The following is a 21,581-nucleotide window of genomic DNA, read 5'->3' as shown; positions in this document are numbered from 1 at the left end:
CAATCTCAGAATCCCCTACAGTTACATGACCCCTAATGTGGTTGCTTTTCTTTAGATTAAATGGTCATTGCTGCTGTACAAATAATCAAACAAGAAAGCGAAAGAAAAAATGTATGTCCTATAAATACGAGAACGCCAGAAATGACAGCAACGGAAACCCCCAAGATGGGTGGAAACAGCTGGGAATTACCATAGATCACGGGATTCTGATGAGTCTATGGGAAATTTTAGTCACATGGGAAAGAATCTGCTGTCAATAAATGGGGAAAAAAAACTCACCTTCCACTCTGAGCACAGTAAAGGATGTGTCTCTGGTACCTGTGTACCCAGCTGGTTGTTGAATTTTTTGGGGGGTAGGATGTAACATTCTTCATAGATAGAGGAACACTGTCAAAAGACAGAATACAAGAAATGTGATTAACCACAGCAATCAGTTGTTTTCTGTAAAGGGTAATGTATGACTGATATTATAAGATAGTATCCCTTTAACTGAGCATAAAGAAGATCTTTACCCTGTTTTTTTTGTTTTTGTTTTTTTTAACGTGCCCCATTTGAAAGCAATATGAAGACAGATGTCTTCAAAATGGGAAGTTGTGATGGCGACTTTCACAATATAACACTTTGTTATGTACAAGACATGTGGTTTCCTTCCCTTTTTCCCCCATTTTTATAAAAATGCCATTTAGGATATGCAGTGCCTAGAATCATCACTTTGCTGACAAGAGCTTCACTTCCTCTTCTGTATTTGCAGTCTTGTATTTTTACAGTACAGAAGCCCCCGGATCTACCATGGTCGGCATCCAAAATCCTACAATAAATATTCATTACAAAAGAAATAAAATGTGTCTGTTCTGTCTCCTGTGTAATTAGAAACCTATCTGTGTATAATCACATATGTCTCATCAGGTCCCCGCAACACATACTGTATGGAAATGGGATTTTTACCTTAGCTGCCGTTCCCATTATTACCGTAATATTCACAATTTCCCACAGAATCTTTCCTCACACAAGCTATAGGACGGTTATAACCAATTATTCCATTATCAGCCATATGAAGCCGGAAGCAACTGATAGGATAGCAGAATACAATCTATTGCTCCCTGTTTTCAATCATTACAGACTGGAGAGAAGCTGACTGTAGGATAGCTTGATACAATCCATTGTTAAAGATGCTTTACCTTTGGAAAAAAGGTTCTGGTCACAAAGTGTTTGTACTCCAAAAATGGTATTCCCTGGCTGCGGTTTAACTCCTTGGTAAGGTCAGTCATATCAGTCTGTAACTCTGCAAATCCTACAAAAACACAAAATAAAGAACTTTACTCACACACTTTGAAGTTGCACCGAAAATTTCATAGAAAACAAAAAAAGTTCAGAAATTAGGAAAGGATCTAACAGTTTGTACCTAGTGGCACCTGGCTATTGGGACATGGGTACCAGCTGCAAATGGTTACCCAAATGAGTATTGATTCTATTGACCCTATAAAGCCTGATGAAGGGTAGTGACTCAAATACAGCATTTGCTCAAGTCTTCTAGATCTCCATGCTCTGCCTGCACCCATGTGGTCATTTTTACACATTCATTGGTAACACTGCTGCTGCAAGAAAGTAATCTCCTTTCTGTACCTTTTCGGATCTCCTCTCGTATTTGGGACTCCATCTCCTCCATCTGCACCAGAGTTTTCTGCCAGTAGCGCTCAGCCCTGCGACTCCTGGTGCAGAAAACAAAGAGAGCTAAAAGATGAGAGAGATAAGAGTTAACACCCCAGTTTTAGACAGTTTCCTTTGCTGATCATTTGGTGAACTGACCCCAAAAATCACCTGGGAAGTTCGAAATGTGAAGCGTACGAGTGTTGGGTGCGCAACTTACCAACTACACAGAGTAGTAACAATATGATGAAGATGACTATTGAAACGATGATTGACATTTCTATCCCGGCCAGATGCAGCATGGTTATGGTCTGGTTAAGTTTACCTACTTGTATCTATGTAATGAAAAAAAAAGAAATATTAAGAAAAAATATATATTCATACACACATGTGTATATATATGAAACTATTCACAAGCAGATAAGGAAACGCTGCCAGCAACTGAAAGTGACACTCCTTTCAGTCAGGCTGAAAGTGACTACATACTCTAAAATGACAAGCTGACAACAGTTCACACTTGGTTTTCACAAGGGAATGTGTCAATTTCAGTTTGAATACATTTTTAAATGGTATCTGCATATTCACCTGCATATAGCAATAACCTGCATATAATAACTGTTTATACTAATATTCTGCATAATAATCTGCACACACCAATAATCTGCATATAACAATAATGTGCACATAACAGCTGCATGGTCACATGTAAATTATACAACAAATGCTGTCATGTACAATATAAAAGTATACATAATATTATATGGAGAAATATAAAGGATGTTAGATATTATTGTACTTATCTGGATTGATACTGGTTCACAATGGAGGTAAATATTCCACTTAACATGCTGCTTTGAAATCATGGCCACAAAGGACACCTACTTTACAACCTACATACTTAAAGGGGCACTCCGCCCCTAGACATCTTATCCCCTATCCAAAGGATAGGGGATAAGATGTCAGATTGCCGCGGTCCCGCTGCTGGGGAGCCCTGGGATCCCTGCTGCGGCACCGCGCTCTCATTACAGCACAGAGCGAGTTCGCTCTGTGCGTAATGACGGGCGATACGGGGGACGGAGCAGCGTGACGCCATGGCTCCGCCCCTCGTGACATCACGGCCCGTCCCCTTAATGCAAGTCTATGGGAGGGGCTTGACGACCGCCACGCCCCCTCCCATAGACTTGTATTGAAAGGGCTGGGCCGTGACGTCAGGAGGGGCGGGGCCGTGACGTAACGATGCTCTGGCCCCTGTATTGCCCATCATTACGTGCAGAGCGAACTCGCTCTGTGCTGTAATGAGAGCGCGATGCCGCAGCAGGGACCCCAGGGCTATCCTTTGGATAGGGGATAAGATGTCTAGGGGCGGAGTACCCCTTTAAAGGGGTTCTCCACTGCACTGTCTTCCGTAGCTCCGCTCGCAGCATCCGGAAGTTTATTACTCCGGACCCTGTGTGCGGGCTTCCGTGTTCGAGGCTGCCCCATCGTGACAGCCGCCCCCTTCCCATAGACTTTTGTTGAGGGGGCGGGCGTGACGTCACGAGTGGGCGGACTCGAACACAGAAGTCCGCACACAGGGTCCGGAGTAATAAACTTCCGGACGCTGCGAGCAGAGTTCCGGAAGATAGGGCAGTGGAGAACCCCTTTAACAATCCAGTAAACCACTTGAGTGGGGCAGCATAGCCTCCTCAATAAACTGGTCAAGTAGGGGGTGCAAGGTACAGCCAGCCAATCAGTATCAAAAAGACACCTTACAACGATGGCGATTGGTAGGGTCTAGACATGGGTGGGGTTTCTCTCATTCCGCAATGCCTACTTGACCAGTTAATTCAGAGGGTTGAAGGCATGTGTGGCACAAATAGTACTTAGTTTGTCTAATGGATGGACATAGCACTCATTGCATTGAATGAGACTACACTGCGATATCAAACACAGCCACATGGACAATAATGGTGCTGTTTCTGAAAAAATTAAAAATAAAATACTTTTTTTTATTTCCTGGGGAAAGCCTTTAGAACAGCAGCCCTTTTAAGAAAACAACACATCCATCAGTTTCTCTGATAACTTATTGTTCTTAGCCCAGTCAAGAGATTTCAGGATTAATAGGGTATTTCAGCTGTTACTTGCTTCTATCATCTGACTAGGCTACAGGAAAATGCTGTTAGTTTCATAGAGAGATAGTGCCAAGAATAGAGAAGAAGGATTATTTTGATCATTTCTTCCTCTATGATGACGGGTTGTGGTCACTGTCTGCCAGCATGTGACCTACTAGGGATTAACTGAGTAGCTCTGGGTCATACTAAGACAAAGAATAATTTCTTAAACTGGATAACTCAAGATATTAAAAGAGTTATGGCCAATATGGTTAAATGAAATAACTGGTTTAGTCCTGTAGCCTGTGGTGGTAATCAGTCATGTACTCATTCAAGCACACCATATATTGGATAACTATGCTCTCAACCCATAATGGATCTAACATGCCATTGAGGCTCTCTACTTTGGATAATTTCATATTTTTTTTAGACAGGTAAACAAAAATGCGTATGCATGTCCTGATAGTGAGACCTTCTGCAAATAGTTATAATCTGTAGGAGATCCTGGCAGCAAATAGTTAGTTTCACTAAAAAAGCCACTGCAGGAAAAGTGAGGTATTACACAATCCACTTTGACATCAAAGAGCATCCTAAGGACTTGTCTTGTCCTCCAGATGTAAGAAAGGCTCTTTGTGGACTCTCTCTGCTCTGGATAGTAGGGAAGGTCCCAAACAAGGGATCGGCATCTATTAAGAATTGTATAAAATGGTATTTGAGGGCTACGCTTAGAGGGATATTTTTTGCTGACCATCATAATGATCATGATGTGGTCATGTGATGACTCTTTATAGACATTATTATGACCATTTTAAAGTAGTGCTCATATGACAACCATTTGTTTAAGGTTTGCAGACTATTATCATAAAGTAGCAGTCATGTGTCACTTAAACGACTATCATGAGGATGAAGGTGTGACCACATTATGTTAACATGGCGTAAATGTAGTAAAACGCTTATATTAAAAGGGAGACTCTACTTTGGACAATCTCTACTTTTCAAAAGGCCCTTTGTGATAAGCTGATCACAATGTGTCCCCCTTTTGGGATCCTGAACTATAAGCTGTACTAAGTGTTCAATTTAACTGCAGTGCCAACACAGTGGAAGCTAAGTAATGCACAGTGTCCAGTTAAATCAATGGGTGTGTAATACAAAATAATAGTAATGGTCAATAATAGAATAATGTTATATAGACAAATATTTATTGACTAGTGTTATGAAGATGATACATAGCTTACTACTTACTGTGACAGGTAGGTAGTGGTCTGATGAACTTAATGATTCGTTGATGCTGCAGTGAATAACTTTGTCATTAAAGACAATAAGCTCACAGGGAATCTGTCCGACCTTCACTTGATATTCATCCACCCTCAAGCCAAGATCATCATGTTCTTTCTGTTAAGAAAAACAGACAATTAGACAAGAATCAAACCTTGTTAACACAATCCGTGTTAGGTCAACACATTGGATTTCTTACATGTATCACTAGAGTTAAAGGTTCTCCGACATGGTGCTTGATCAACTTCTCCTTCTTGGCAGTGAAGAACATTGGATCAGGCTGATACTCGAGGCTAAACCTGTTGTTGACGTGTTCTTCTTCAGCTTGATCATCATTTGTGTCGGTTCTCTCATCGGACACATAGACGCCATTAATATAGAAGCCCACGCTTACATTTCTTCTCTCCAGGGTGGAGTTTGGTGCAGTAGGTGAAGGGCAGGTGATCATGACGTCACTGAGAACAGTGCAGTTCTAAAAAGAGAAATATAAGTATCAGGCATGGTTCCTGTCCAGTGGGAAGTGAGCTGAAAATTTTCTTTTGTGTTCCATTATCCATGGTTCCTGTTCCCTTATACAGGAAATACTGCAGGAAATTTGTAGGTTAAAGGGGTTCTACAAGATTAGAAAAAACAAGGTTGCTTCCTCCCAAAAACAGCCGCAGTCCGTTATTGCAACTTAGCTCCTTTGAAGTGTATGCGGCTGCGCTGCAATAACACACAACCTGTGTGTTACTTTTTTGGAAGATATAAGCCATATTTTTCTTAATCCTAGAAATTCCATGACTTTCTCAAACATGATTGTTTTGTGTGCCTATCGTATTAGCCAGGAGGTGAAGAACAGGGACAGAAGAACTGGGAAGTACCCCCTTTCCTGTTTGGACACAAAAGAGAGGCACCTTGATGTTAAGGTGTATGTGTGGACCCAGCAAAAACATAAAAATGGTAGTCTAGAGGAGAAAACAGAGACAAAATTCTGACCAAGGCACTGAAGGAAATGATAATATAATAGAGAGAGAATGATAATATAATAGAATGGAAAGCATTTAAAGAGAGACTAAAAATAAAAGAAGGAGGGTGGTTGAATTATAAGAGCCTTAAAGAAATGTTTAGGTGTATAAAAGGAATGGGGGAAAGATACACTCTACTTACCCTATTTTACTAGAAAAGATAATAACTCATAGGATAAAAAAAAAATCATATATCTAATATATATAAACTGATAATGAGTACTAACAAGGGTCTTAAGGTACATAGGTCTTATAAGCAATGGCAGGAGGAGATTGGTTATATTGATAATACAGAATGGGAAATAGTGTTAAAAAATATTGGACAAGGCATAATAAATTTAAATCATAAGCTAATACAATTTAATATAGTTCATAGATTATATTATACGCCCTTATTTTTGGAAAAAATAGGTTTAAGAAATCATAGTAACTGCAATCGGTGTAAACAGAATGGGGCTGGACAGCTTCATATGTTATGGGATTGCCCTGAATTGTCCAAATTTTGGAGAGAAGTTTTTGAGTTGATTGATAGAGATATAGAGATAGGGGTCCTAATTGATTTTTCACCAAAAGTAGCCATATTGGGGGTCATTAAGGAGGACCTCGGGGAAAAAAGAAAGTGTGTATGAGAATGCTTTTCTAGGCTAGATTAATGATTGTTAGGAACTGGAAATCCCCAAAACGCCCCAGTAGTATAGAGTGGTACAGGAACATGTATAAATTTGAGTCATATATAAGGAGAGAGACAAACTATTACATTTTTTTTTCTTTTATTTTTTTTCTTTCCTCTCTGTTGTTGTTGTTACTGTAATAGGTTCTGGGAAACTGGGGCATGGGTCACTTTTAAATTTATGTGTAGTATATAGCTTGGGAATAATTATAATATTCACTGTTTTAGTGGCCTTCGTAGCACAGTGAGGGGTTATAATTAATTTACATATTATTGTAGAATTGGAAACAGTTATTGGTCAGATCCCCCGTTTCACATGATCTAAAAGGAAAGAGAGAAGGATAGGGAGAAAGAAAGAGAAGGAAAAGAGAGAAGATTTGTGTTGCCTGTGGAGGAGGGGGGAGGGGGGGGGGAGAAAAGATAAACAATTTAAGTGATGATCTGTTGTATGTTTACCTTTTATAATTATGTATTAAAATAAAAGTAATTTAAAAAAAGGCACTGAAGGAAAGAAGAGAGAAGAAGAAGGACGCTGACAACCCAAAGAATTGTTTTTCCCTAAGGTACTGTAAATTTGGACTAAGTAGACCATGTGTTGGAGTGGGGCAGCACTCTAATTTATGCCAAGTACTGGCAATGGAATTTACCCCCGAAGGGCCTGTATGGCGACTGCTGAATTAATGGCCCTATTGTTAAAGAAATTGTGAGCAATTGAGAGTTCTGCTGTTTAACTGTTGTAAAACCACAGAGATGTGACTGCAAGTATAATCCTTGCACCAACCCACCACAACTTTATACAATAGTCAAAAAACCATCTTGAGTTACTGAGGGAAATGTAATTCTGAAGCTAAGGGAGGGCGGTGGAGTGGCGTGGGTTGGCGCGGCATGTGAGCAGACGCGCGAGACCAGAGCTCCGCTAAGCATTAAGCATCCTCTATTTATCCTACTCATCTGGCTAAAATTCCATTTACTATAATACATACCTGCTAGGAAAGGTGCCTGGAGTTAGTTTGTGTCAGGATGGCCGGGTGTAGGCGCAACAGAAAAACGCAGGGAGCGCCGGAGGACAGCGAGGCCGAAATGGAGGGGGAACTGGCGCCATCTTGCGCAGAGGTGTCCGGAGTAACGGAGCACCTGCAGCGATTCGCACGCGTCACGGAGTCGGCGGTCAGTGCTCTGGTGGATGACTGGAGAGAAGAGGGGCAGGAAGGGGCTGACTGGCCTGCCGAAACCCCAGTCTCAGCTGCGGCCGCGGATCCTTCTCCTGTGCTGCCTGGGCCTGCACAACATGCTGCTGTAGGTCAGTCTCCACTTACTGACAATGTAGCTGGTGTGTAGGCTTTGTGGCCTCCAGGTGTACTGGACATAGGATCTGTGATGTCTGTCCTCAGCAGAAAGAGGGAGAATTGTAATGGCTTATATAGAGGAGGGGCTGAGCCAAAGCCATTAGTCAGGTTGCGGGTCATGTGTTAACCTGGTGCCCTCTGGGTAACATCATGTGATAACATAACATAACATGTGACATTACACAGGTCCTTCAGACATCTCACAGGTCCTTTAGACTAGCTATACATTAATACACTGACTATAATCCTATGAAAATAAATGACACTTATAATAACAGCAGGGGAGACACTGCAGGAGAGCCCCCAGGTCACCGAGGGATTCAACCTGACAGGGCCTAAGGGTATGTTCTGTACTGGGACATTACACTTTGACACCTCTATTTGCAGTGGAGCGTGCCCACAGGGTGCCTACTCGTCCACTTCCGCCTGGATCCCCACCCAGAGCTGTCCTTATTCGAATCCTACACTATAAGGATAGGGACATTATTCTCCGTAAAGCAAGGGACATGGACTCACTCCCCATCAACAGCAGTCGTGTCTCTGTGTCCAGATTTTTCAGCCGAAGTCCAGAAGAAACGGTCTAAATTTACAGATGTTAAGCGCCGCCTGCGTGCTTTAAAGGGGTACTCCGGCGCTTAGACATCTTATCCCCGAATATTTAAAGCAGTAAATCTGGTGGAATGGGAAGTTACAATTGTTATGACTCACTGCACAATCTAGGTAACCCAAGTGTTTTTGAGGATTGTAAAAGTCACCTATTTACTCAGAAAGATAAGTACTCATCATAGCCTTTTCTACCACTGCTGGCTTTATCCATCGGCACATCTTTACCACTGCATGTTCCTTCATCAGCTCCATGGGCCTCAGAGTAAGGGTGCATGGACACCGCGATTTGTGCATCCTGCAGCCGAAATGTCAAAACCGCCATCTGGCGTATCACTACCATACCCCATTTATTTTAATAAGTTGAATAGAGTCAGCTGTGACTCTGTGTATCCGGCTTTTGACCAGGACTAACAACCTTTGCTAACCATGGCTTTCTGTCATGGTCAAAATGAGATATTGACAGCTGTCAGAGCAATACAGTGCTACACATTTGGGTGCTCTGGAGCAGAAATAAGTGGTGCAATTGGCCCCTTCGAGTTCAAAAGGTGGTACAAACCTGGCCACAATAGTGGATATGCCCCACACATGATGCCTACAAACATGTAAACTCAACCCCACTCTTTGTCAAGCTCTATCCTGTGTACCACTGTTCTTTAAATAATGCAAACACTCACCACTAGTCCTCCTTTGTGATTTTTAATCTTCATCTTCATATCTTGTACCATATTGAATCTTTCCCCAGTCAATGTGATGATGCGGCCACCACTTAAGAGAACAAAACACATTTTAGGAATGACATCTTCTGCTATTATGAACAGTGTCCACCTGTCTTAGAAAGGTCATCATCTGAATGTAAGTACCATTTATGGTAAAATTACAGTGCCCTTTAGTCAATGTAAGCAAAGGAAAGGTTAATCTGTGAGCGGCCTACAGTATCATCACCTGTAGTCATCATGGTAAAAAACACAATAGACTTCCTACCTCATGTGACTGCTCCTGGGCTCCATATTGCTGATCACCGGGTTTTCCCTGTACTGGAATGTGAGGTTGCCATTTAGACATGACCTTCGCTCAAACTGGACACAGATGTTGATGCTTGTGGTGGAAAGTGACCCCATTGCTGGAACAGTACAGTGGATACTGCTCTCTGTTCGTCTGATAAGATAAAATAAAGAAGAAGAGATAAAGACATAAGAAAGAATCAGTAAAGGGGGAGACACACAGACATACTAAGACTTGTGATGGTGGTAGAGTGGGAAATGGAAAACTTCTGAGGACACATTCTGAGGGGATATATTCTGAGATTATGACATTTATTTGTAGCTCACACAAGGTCTTTGCAGTCCAGGGTTTCATTAAACAGAACACGGACTTCTCCACCAATGTCCAGTTGTTTTCCCGATATGGTGATCTTTGTTCCTCCAGCTCTGGGGCCAAGATTCGGAGATATACTAAACACTTCCGGCAACTGCAAACACCCAAAATAAGAAAAGATCTCTCGCTGGTGCCCTAAATCCTAACAACATGTAACAAATAAAGTAGACACCATTGGGAACAGGGATCCACTCTTCCCTGTCCACCATATATGACAGATGAGATAAAAATTTGGTTCGGTTAATATTCCGGTCTTCTTCTTCTGCTCTGCTTGCACAGTCCCTATTTGTCTCCCACCTTAGAGGCTCCTTTACTTGTGGACGCTGACTGCCCCAGCTGCCATGGTTGCTACTCTGGTAGCTCCTCCCAAATAATGGCTGCTTCTCCCAGAAACACCACACCTGTAAATGGGATGCATCTGGTATTGCAGCTTAGCTCCACTGAAGTGTATGGGGTGTGGTGTTCTTTTGTATAAAAGCAACCATGTTTTTCTAATCTCTAAAACCTCATTTAAAGGGGTTATCCAGGAAAAAACTTGTTTTTATATATCAACTGGCTCCAGAAAGTTAAACAGATTTGTAAATTACTTCTATTAAAAAATCTTAATCCTTTCAGTACTTATGAGCTTCTGAAGTTAAGGTTGTTCTTTTCTAATTGCTCTCTGGTGACACGTGTCTCGGGAACTGCACAGAGTAGAAGAGGTTTGCTATGGGGATTTGCTTCCAAACTGGGTGGTTCCCGAGACACGTGTCATCAGAGAGCACTTAGACAGATAAGAACAACCTTAACTTCAGAAGCTCATAAGTACTGAAAGGATTAAGATTTTTTTAATAGAAGTAATTTACAAATCTATGTAAAGTAGAGAAAGATAGTGGAAGTGGCACCTAACGGTATATCAAAAAATGCAAAATGTCTATTATAGAGGTCCCACAAATAGCAGGCTATAGTGGTAGTCCATGTACATTCTAAATGTCCTGCGTGACAGTGGTGCCAGGACAGAACCAATGCAAACGAAACGATAATAGTAACAAAGAAAGTTTAACTTTCTGGAGCCAGTTGATATATAAAAAAAAGTTTTTTCCTGGATAACTCCTTTAAAGAAACATTCTGGGCAGAACATTTATACTTTGCGGGACTTGGGTTGCAGGAGCATGACACAAGTATTCAAGTATATATGGGCCTGTACTAAGCATAGCAGAGTGCATTCCTTTTTATGGAGTATTTTTTTTTATGTGACTTGGCCTATTCCAGTTTCTCTTTGTGAATATCTTCCTAACATTCTTTATAATGCAGGACATAACATGGGTTCCAATATAATGGGGCACTTACCATAAACAAAAATTTTTCCTTGGAGCGACCTCCCCCATTGACGTCCACAGACACCCAGTCGCTGAGCTCTGTTGAGGACTCTCCAGTCACACAAACAATTCTGGACAAAAAAAGCATGTAATGGATAATGAATACAATACGTTTATACATAACTGTAATGGAAAGACGGTTTTAAGTTGTATAATATTACATTTCACAAAATAATTCTCAACATTATTAATGAGATGATAATTTGTTGCCCATGCTTTTACTCTGTGGTATGACATGCTATTTTCTGCTTTGATCATGCATCTAAACCGTAAAGCCTAGTAATGGAGCCTAGTTATAGAGTTATACAGTGATCCCTCAACTTACAATGGCCTCAGGCTACATTATTTTCATTATACAATGGTCTTTTTTGGACCACTGTAACTTGAAACCAGACTCAGCATACAATGCTACAGACAGTCCAGATCTGTGAAACATGTCAATGGCTGGAAGAACCGACTAATCAGAATGGGCATTCACTGGTAAAACCCCTATATTACTGAAGTGTATGTACTGACTGATGTCTGGTAGCGCCTCCCTACAGTACAAGGAGGTATTACATGTTCTGTACTCTTCACCTGTGCCAAGATTAGCTGCTTCTTTAGACACCAGGTGAGGACGGCTCCATTTAACTTTTTTGGGACACGGTGTATATTGTACAGGACCCTAAGGAAGCTCCTGTCCTCTACATAGACAGTGATTTCCAGCTTGCAGATGCTCTTTCTTACTTTTTCATGCTTTATCTGTATTAGTTATCTACATATTTTTCTTTAATCCTCACTTTTTTCTATTTTTGGATGACATTTTGGGGCTTTAGAACCAATTACCAGGTTTCCATAGAGTTATGGTCTCAACATACAATGGTCTAAATATACAATGGTCATCCCAGAACCAATTAATATTGTAACTTGAGGAACCACTGTATGGATATAGAAAATGCATTGCCACCTAGATAGGCAGATGTGTATTAAAGAGGTCTAAGAAATCTCAATGACATATCTTGTAATGGCAGCCCTATTGGATATCACCAAACTTTCTCAGACTCTGGAGTTACAAATCAACTCCAGGATATAGAACCCAAAATCATGATCAGAAAATGACTATGAATGACTGTATGGAGCACTTACTCTTCAGACACCCGATATCTCTCCTTGATGGGATAGCAAGGAATGTCTCCGATCTTCACTTTATCAACAATGTCGCTAAAGCGACTCCCAAGATTGCGCCCTTGAATAGTGAGCAATGTACCTCCGAGCACGGGGCCATTCACTGGCTCTATCTGCATATAAAGCAAACCAAGGTATTAAAATTACATCAGCTGTAAAATGAATCCCTAGGGCCGCCAGTAATGCTTCCATATAATAAACCAGTCTACATGAAGAAAACTTTAAATATGTAGTTTGTGCTACCTTCCTAATCTCTGGGGATGGACAAGTGTTCTGAATGGGCTGCAGTTCACCATTCAGCCTGCAGGATGTGCTGCTCTCACTCCATGCGCACAGGTGTCCTAAATCTGTTCGTCCAAGACATCGAGAACAGTCCGTGGTTTCTGCTGCACAGTTATAGACTTCAACTGGAAGACAAAATACAGATTTAGTACGGTATCAGGGAAAAGGTGAAGAAAAGTAATTAAATGCACGAAAATCAAGAAAGTGTCTTTATATATTTTGTATATATATATATATATATATATATATATATTTTTTTTTTTTTTACTCTGGAAAGGCAGTTCTGCAGTATTGGAGGGGGTTCATATTCCTGGTTCTGAGCAAGAGGGATAACAACCTAGGTGTCCCCATCCAAATATAATAGTGAGTAACTTTGCATATAATATGCATTAACTATCTGGAGTTAGTTTTTAGTTCCTATCTGTAGTAGGGAACAATCACCAAGAACCTACACTAACATTCCCCTCTGACTTCATATAGAAGTATTCTAGAAGTCCCTGCTGCTTCAGGGTCTCAGGCTCATGTTCTGCTGACATGCATTTAACCCAGAAACCAACTGTACCAGAATTCAGTGCAGAAGAGGAGACTCTCAACACAGCTACGTAGGGGAGAATCTGTCATCACAATGTTGGCCAATTCCAATTAGCACCCAGAAAAATTGTGAATGTTAGTCTTGACATGACTAGTGTATAAAACACTTAGGGCCTCATTTACTAAGATTGTCGGGTTTTTACTAGTGGGAAAAGTTGTTTTAGACTTACAGGATTCCTCTCTATTTACTATTGGGAAAAGTCGGGAACATTTTCTGACCAGCTTTTTCTAGGTTGATATTTCCAGCCATTTACCCACAGGATTTTCTGTGAATTAAATAGTAAATCCGTCGGGTTGTGAAACCATGCCCCTTTTTGGCCAGCCACGCCCCCTTTTGTGACAGACCACGCCCCTTTTTCGGGTTTGTCGTGTTTTTCAGGTGCACACTGTCGCAGACATGTCTCAGACAAAATAACCAGACTAAAACTGGTCAGTTTCAGCTTAGTAAATGAGGCCCTTAGTGTTTTAGCTTTATGGCGTTTAGCTTGGAAGAGATGGGCAAACGGCAGAAAACACCAGTCAGAGACAGTGACATGGTTCAAATGCAGGACTTCTCATTCAGTTTATTGTCCAAAAACAGAATACCGTCATATTCACATTTGCACAAAACCAAACAAAGCCTGCTTATCCAGCATTAAACGAACACTTTCCCCTTACTATACAAGTGAGCTACGGCCATTTGACAAAACAAACTTTAAAGGTGTTACCTCACATCACTGGCACTTGTCACAACGTCCCCTTTTTAAGCTGAATCCTTCTGGAGTACAACTTCATCTGAGGGTCAGATTTCTGCCGGTTACCAGCAGAATTCGGCACCTGTGCTGATCTGAGCTCATCTGAAAACTTGGCCTGGCTCATGAAGTGAAATGAAAAGCCCCGCTTCCATAAAAACCCAGGACTTATCAAAAGTTCCTAACAAGCCAAGTTTTGCAAGAGATTTAACTCTTTTCTGGATTTCCCATATCTCACCAAGCTTTCCCTGGATTAGACATGCGCCTGCTGAAACCTAGTTGTTACATATGACAGGTCCGTTGGGGAAAAATAGCAATCTCCGACCACCATTTCTGTCACTCTCTCACAGTATACATAATATCTGGAAACTGTAAAGTAATGTAGAAGGGAAGCACTGATGACTAAATACCACAGAACCTACTACATATAGTAAGAAATGTTCATATTAATGTAGGTCACTTTAGATAACTTAGCATAAAGTATATTTGGCAAACGTTTTTCTGTGTCTGTTCTTCTTTCCTGCAGACAGTCTGCCCAGAGATCATCATACAGACCATATATCCTGTGTGTTTACTGTAAAGTTCACCCCCTGTCTGCACAGTGGCGTAAAAAATTATTAGACATCACAAAAGACTGAACTCCCCAACTCTTCCTCCCACACTGATAACATTTCCTGTATCTTTCTTTCGGGTAGATTTTATGACTTGGTAAAGGGGCCAAATTCAGCAGCCTCTTATCATCCCGAGCTGTCTCCTTGTATACAATACATATCATGACAGAAGGGCCTCCGTGAAATGCATACACAAGGGGAGTGAGTGGTATATTCACATATCACACAATAAGCACAGTAAAAAAAACTTTTCCCAACATGAAGGGAATATGATATCTGTACTCCAGCCTCAGGCATTATAAAAATGCAGAATGAAAAACAAGAATTTGCTAAATCAATTGTATTAGTTGTCTTTACCACACCTAAGGGAATATTACTGTATTATTGATGTTAATATTAATGGAGTCACCCTTTAAAATGGGTCATTCCATGTTACTGCTTCATCTGGGTATGGCTGACACAGTCTTATTTTATCCATACGCAATATAATAACATAATAAATCTGGCATTTTAAATGAAATAATAAACCTAATATGCAATGTAATAAATGCAATAGCCATGATAAATGTGATTAACTCACCAGTCAGCATATCCACGTTGTCAAGAAACTGTCCAGAATAGTCCATTAGCTGCAGATTCACTGGGAATTTCTGGCTGCTCTGGGATGTGTGGAGCTTGTAGGAGGAACATAATGGTCGATTAGTGCTCGGTCATGTAGACAAACGTATATTGTCCCTTTCTAGAGATGTCATCAACCCCTAAAATGTAAGCGCCCATCTAGACTGTAAATGTTGAATTAACTATGTAATGTGTAGATGCCCATGTTTGGGTTTGCTGAGCTATGGGAACTCCCAGGTAAGGGGTGTCGAGGAGTGTCGGGAATAACCTCCTGGTGCTTGAAGGGGTGAGGCCCACCAGCCACATAACTGCCACTTAAAATGACACTAGTATAAAAAGTGGCAGGTGATGACTGGTAAGGAGGGGGCCTAGTCCTAATTTTGCAATCCACCTGTAATGACCATATGGGATAGAATTATCATGAGTGCAGATTTTTGTGAAACGTGAAACCTGCTGTGCAAACATGTTTTCCCAGATGCTGAGCAAAAAACTCATCATGTGGAACAGAAAGGCCCTGGATAGCACAAGAAATTGTGGAAAGCTCACACAAGTTCATGTGTCGGTCGGTCACTAATGTACAGTACAGACCAAAAGTTTGGACACACCTTCTCATTCAGAGTTTTCTTTATTTTCATGAATATGAAAATTGCAGATTCACATTGAAGGCATCAAAACTATGAATTAACACATGTGGAATTATAGACATAACAAAAAAGTGAGAAACTACTGAAAATATGTCATATTCTAGGTTCTTCAAAGTAGCCACCTTTTGCTTTGATTACTGCTTTGCACACTCTTGGCATTCTCTTGTTGAGATTCAAGAGGTAGTCACCTGAAATGGTTTTCACTTCACATGTGTGCTGGAGTGGAGGAGAAGGTGTCATGGTGTTGGGGGTTTATTCAAAATTGAAGGCATACTGAACCAGCATGGCTACCACAGCATCTTACAGCGGCATGCTATTCCATCTGGTTTGGGTTTAGTTGGACCATCATTTATTTTTCAACAGGACAATGACCCCAAACACACCTCCAGGCTGTGTAAGGGCTATTTGACCAAGAAGGAGAGTGACGGGGTGCTGCGCCAGATGACCTGGCCTCCACAGTCACCAGACCTGAACCCAATCGAGATGGTTTGGGGTGAGCTGGACCGCAGAGTGAAGGCAAAAAGGGCCAACAAGTGCTAAGCATACTGGGAACTCCTTCAAGACTGTTGGAAGACCATTTCAGGTGACTACCTCTTGAAGCTCATCAAGAGAATGAGTGTGCAAAGCAGTAATCAAAGCAAAAGGTGGCTAGAACCTAGAATATTACATATTTTCCAACTTTTTTTGTTCTGTATATAATTCCACATGTGTTAATTCATAGTTTTGATGCCTTCAGTGTGAATCTACAATTTTCATAGTCATGAAAATAAAGAAAACACTGAATGAGAAGGTGTGTCCAAACTTTTGGTCTGTACTGTACATTTAAGCAAAAAAAAATTTCTGCGCAAATGATAAATTCAGCATGCCAACCAGCCCACCTGCAAACCACACCCCTCTGTAAGCATACAGCACAAAAAATGACAAAGCCAGCTCATACAACATAGATGATAACTTTGACGCATGTCAAGGCGCAAAATAAAAAACACACAGCCCATGCAATTTAGGAGCCACATGCTGGTTGATAGATCTCCCCCATAGTGTTCATGAAGGACAGTCATTACTATACACAGTAGTGGACACACAACAGGAGAAGTGTACATTCTATATAGACTGTGACATGCACAGACTGATGTTGTAGCAGGATCACACATGCAGCCTCTCACTGATACATATAGAGGAACATTCTGCTCACCAGCACATTGATGCACAGGACAGACGTGGAATTTAACCATCTGGCTCGGAAAGTCTGTTCTGCTCCAAAATCACATTCCACGGCGAGATCCTAGAGGGTGAAAGACATAGGAAACATCTGCTGGGTCTATAGCGCCACTTCTTTACACTGTATGAGCCCATCTGTGTCCAGTGTCTATCTGTGTCCAGCTCTTCTATGTATATATGTTTAACAATGTGTTTGTGTGAGTTTCCAGAACACCATGGGTCTGTTCACATACTGTGGTCATTTGCATTTTTTGTCACAATTTTTGGAACACTACAGCAAAATTGTAGTATTTAATCATGAAATAATCAACAATTGTTTTCTTTCGTCATAAAAACCACCTTTGTGGGACCTAGAGAACTAAATAAGATAGGGTTCATCTGGGACAAAAGTTATCTGGTTGAGTACTGCAACAAAGGTTCCAGTTGAAGAACCTTGCACCTCTACTTCCATGTCCGTTCTCACATGCACAGTGATTTCTCTGCGTATCGGTGACACACTTAAATAGTGCTGGCTAAGGTTAGGCACTCACTACGTTTTAGCCCCAGTTAATCGTATCCATCGGCATCCCGCCGAAAACAGGATGCTGACATATACTGTTAACGGGGAGCAGTGGACCCCATTCAATTCTATGGCCGAAAGGAGTCACCTAGTGACTCCTTTTGGGACGTGTGTGCGCTATTTCAAAAGCGCAAAAGCCATGTCATGAGTCCGCTTAAAATAGCGCATATGTCCCAAACGGAGTCACTAGAGGTGACTCCGTTCAGCAGCAGAAGTGAATGGGGTGCACTGCTCCCGTTAACAGTATACGTCGGCATCCCGGTTTTAGCGGGATGCCGACAGATACGATTAACGGGAGCCAGAACAAAGTGTGTTCCTACCATAACTCAGTTCCTTAGCTAAATCAGCCTATTTCCCTGTATGTGCATCAGCTGTGACAAAGAAGGGGGGGCTTAGCTAATAAACAGATTTAGATATCGAGACCATTTATACAAGTCACTATCACAGAGGAAGGAGGGATCTCTGCATATGTCAGTTTGGATGTGGAAGTGGAGGGTCTGAAATTGGGACATTGGTGCAGTGTCTATTATACACAGTTAAACTGGCCATAGACATGCTATAGATGTCACCTTAGATGACTAACATATTAAGAAGCCTCTATGTTTTATCTTATTATTCTATTATTTCTATGGAAGGAAGGGGATTAGAAGCTGCCACACAAGTAGAAATGCAGCATAGTTGACATTCAATAACATTGTTAGTGCATCCGAATGACACTAGTCATTAGATAAAAGAATCTAGTAACTACAGTTCTACAAGTGAGGGCCTTGGACAAAATGTAATACTATTCAGTATTCAGTACAACACTGTGACAGGACCAACTGAGGTAAGGCTACCTATGACAACACTAAAGAAAAGAGATTCACCATTATAACAAAAAATAAATGAAAAAATAAGACAGTAGTCATTTTATTTGGGGATACAGTATAATCATACACATGGTAATGGCTATTTTTAGAGGCAGAAGGCCCCAGCTCCTGATCTATATAGATCATACTGATGATTGTAGTAGCGGACATGTTACCTGGTTGACATTTGCCACAGACAAGATGACATCCTTGGTGATCCCCGTAGGTGTAGGTACAATGTGCCTGGTGGTTATCTGGGGACAGTCTGTGTTATTCTATGGAAGAAAAATAAAGATGTCAGTAAGTTTCCATACAGCTTCCCTTCTCAACAGTGCTAGAATATGATTTTTTCTTGATGATGCCATCTCTCTTTTTGTTGTTTCATCTAATCGCAGCCATTTATGCTATTCTATTTGTGGCTCATGTTCTCTCAATAGGGTAACCTCTTCTGTGAAATCCATAAATTTATCATATTACGGCCTTTTCCAGCTGTGTCTGAGGTGGAGGCATTTCTGCAGTCATATTACACCACACTTTGCAATGACTGTTTCAATCAGCCCTAGTTCCCATAATGCACTACATGAAGAGAACATAACATCACGTTTGGGATTTGGATCTGATACGTATTAAAGAATAGACGTCTTGAAATGGGATTTACCCTTGCAAATTACTGTTACTGGAAATATACTATAGGGAGTTATCAGCTTGTCTCATTACGAGGCCCAGGGGTCTCAGCTGACCTTGGATTGATGAATACGTTTTTTATCCTGGTAAGAAATCTAGACAAAACAAACAAATCAGTCTGGGAGTCAAAGGACAAGGAGAAAGCATCAAATGACCAAAATGGCTTAGGACAGAGGTAAATCAGGTTTCCTAGATTTCTCATTTCCCTCCCTGATATTACTCCCTTGTAAGATCTATGTCCTAAATTTTGTTACTCCTCCTACGCTACAACTATATGAACAAAAACAGAAAAACTACTTCTATCATTTCCTGCCTTTACCATTGTAATACATTTTTATTATGCCCTTCAGCAACCAACCTGCCATTATTTTTAATATACCCACTTACCCTCCCCAAACTTCCTCTAATTTCTTTCCTCAAAAGGTAAATTTTGTCACATTTTACTTTTTTATCTTTCCTATACTATGTGGGAGAAAAAATATAGTGTTAAAGAACTATATCAAATAGTGCACGGCCCAATATAAGTGCAGAAAGGACGAACCCTTTGCCCATATAGACTTTACCACACATATGAAGAATATAACAGTATACGGCAGGAAGTGGTGTGGGCTGACATATTTCTTTATTCTCAAGTCATATGATCTCATGGGATATTATACTGTACTTCTATTGTTCAATGTCCAAGTTTCCTCCAATTCACGGCCCTCAGCAAACAATAGCAGAGTCTTTGGAGCTTCCGTATGAGAGATCGCTTCATGGACAGGTGACCTCGGCTATTTTTACATGACTTTATTTTGGATTGGGATAATGAGTTGATAGTGTGTGGTCTGGGATATAGTCAATTGAGGAATTCAAGGCTTTGTGTAAGGGAGGATGAAGACACACAGGAATGTCAGTCAGAATGATTTGGCAGAGTGTCAGAGGTAAAAGGGCACTTCATTTTTGAGTAGCCTAAAGACCTGGACTCACAGAGAACTATGTAAATGTCCTATGCCCAGATTTAAAATAAAAGTATAAAAAGTAACAAATTGAAAATTATTAATGAATTAACATTGAATTAGAGTATATGACAAGATTACCTTCCAAATTGTCAGAAAAGTACCTGCAAACAACCTGCTACATATATCACTCTACTACTTCATATTTAGAAGAGCAAAGTGAAATTCCTTTACAGTTCTTATTCCCTCAAAATATGAAATGTCCTGCTTTTATGGTGCCAGGGTCTATCGGTTCTGTCCCTGACTGTCATTTAGTCATTGGTTTACATTTATCAAACAGGGCCTGTTTTGGCATGAAATGAAGCTTTTAAAAAGAACTGAAGCAAATACACTGCTCATAAAAGTAAAGGGAACACTAAGATAACACATCCTAGATCTGAATGAACTAATCGTATGAAATACTTTCGTCTTTACATAGTTGAATGAGCTGACAACAAAATCACACAAAAAATATCAATGGAAATCAAATTTATCAACCCATGGAGGTCTGGATATGGAGTCGCACTCAAAATCAAAGTGGAAAACCACACTACAGGCTGATCCAACTTTGATGTAATGTCCTTAAAACAAGTCAAAATGAGGCTCAGTAGCGTGTGTGGCCTCCACGTGCCCGTATGACCTCCCTACCATGCCTGGGCATGCTCCTGATGAGGTGGAGGATGGTCTCCTGAGGGAGGGATGTCCTCCCAGACCTGGACTGAAGCATCTGCCAATTCCTGGACAGTCTGTGGTGCAACGTGGCGTTGGTGAATGGAGCGAGACATGATGTCCTAGATGTGCTCAATTGGATTCAGGTCTGGGGAAGGGGCGGGCTAGTCCATAGAATCAATGCCTTCCTCTTGCAGGAACTGCTGACACACTCCAGCCACATGAGGTCTAGTATTGGCTTGCATTAGGAGGAACCCAGGGCCAACCGCACCAGCATATGGTCTCACAAGGGGTCTGAGGATCTCATCTCGTACCTAATGGCAGTCAGGCTACCTCTGGCATGCACATGGCGGGCTGTCCGACCCCCCACCCCCCAAAAAAATGCCACCCCACACCACTGACCCACCACCAAACCGGTCATGCTGGAGGATGTTGCAGGCAGCAAAACGTTCTCCATGGCATCTCCAGACTCTGTCACGTTTGTCACATGTGCTCAGTGTGAACCTGCTTTTGTCTGTGAAGAGCACAGGGTGCCAGTGGCGAATTTCCCAATCTTGGTGTTCTCTGGCAAATGCCAAACATCCTGCATGGTGTTGGGCTGTAAGCGCAACC

At 41.2% G+C, this 21,581-nt stretch overlaps 1 protein-coding gene across 2 annotated transcripts in view; it reads right to left on the bottom strand.

Moving 5' to 3' along the window:
• Positions 1-21,581, bottom strand: part of PLXND1 (plexin D1) — a 151,806-nt gene that overhangs the window by 32,081 nt on the left and 98,144 nt on the right. For both annotated transcript variants that reach the window (XM_056524952.1, XM_056524954.1), the window contains exons 9-23: positions 18,816-18,914; positions 17,207-17,296; positions 15,333-15,426; positions 12,781-12,944; positions 12,499-12,650; positions 11,345-11,444; positions 9,970-10,109; positions 9,623-9,796; positions 9,316-9,406; positions 5,212-5,484; positions 4,980-5,129; positions 1,868-1,982; positions 1,624-1,731; positions 1,179-1,291; positions 280-387 (exon numbers count right to left, since the gene is read on the bottom strand). In XM_056524952.1, coding sequence (XP_056380927.1) covers positions 280-387; positions 1,179-1,291; positions 1,624-1,731; positions 1,868-1,982; positions 4,980-5,129; positions 5,212-5,484; positions 9,316-9,406; positions 9,623-9,796; positions 9,970-10,109; positions 11,345-11,444; positions 12,499-12,650; positions 12,781-12,944; positions 15,333-15,426; positions 17,207-17,296; positions 18,816-18,914 — 1,971 coding nt within the window. The remainder of the gene's footprint in view (positions 1-279; positions 388-1,178; positions 1,292-1,623; positions 1,732-1,867; positions 1,983-4,979; positions 5,130-5,211; positions 5,485-9,315; positions 9,407-9,622; positions 9,797-9,969; positions 10,110-11,344; positions 11,445-12,498; positions 12,651-12,780; positions 12,945-15,332; positions 15,427-17,206; positions 17,297-18,815; positions 18,915-21,581) is intronic.

The sequence above is a fragment of the Hyla sarda genome, chromosome 6 (genome assembly GCF_029499605.1).
Source record: "Hyla sarda isolate aHylSar1 chromosome 6, aHylSar1.hap1, whole genome shotgun sequence".
Classification (NCBI taxonomy): Eukaryota; Metazoa; Chordata; class Amphibia; order Anura; family Hylidae; genus Hyla; species Hyla sarda.
Note: the sequence above shows the minus strand (reverse complement) of the source record. Positions and strands in the feature narration are given on the sequence as shown.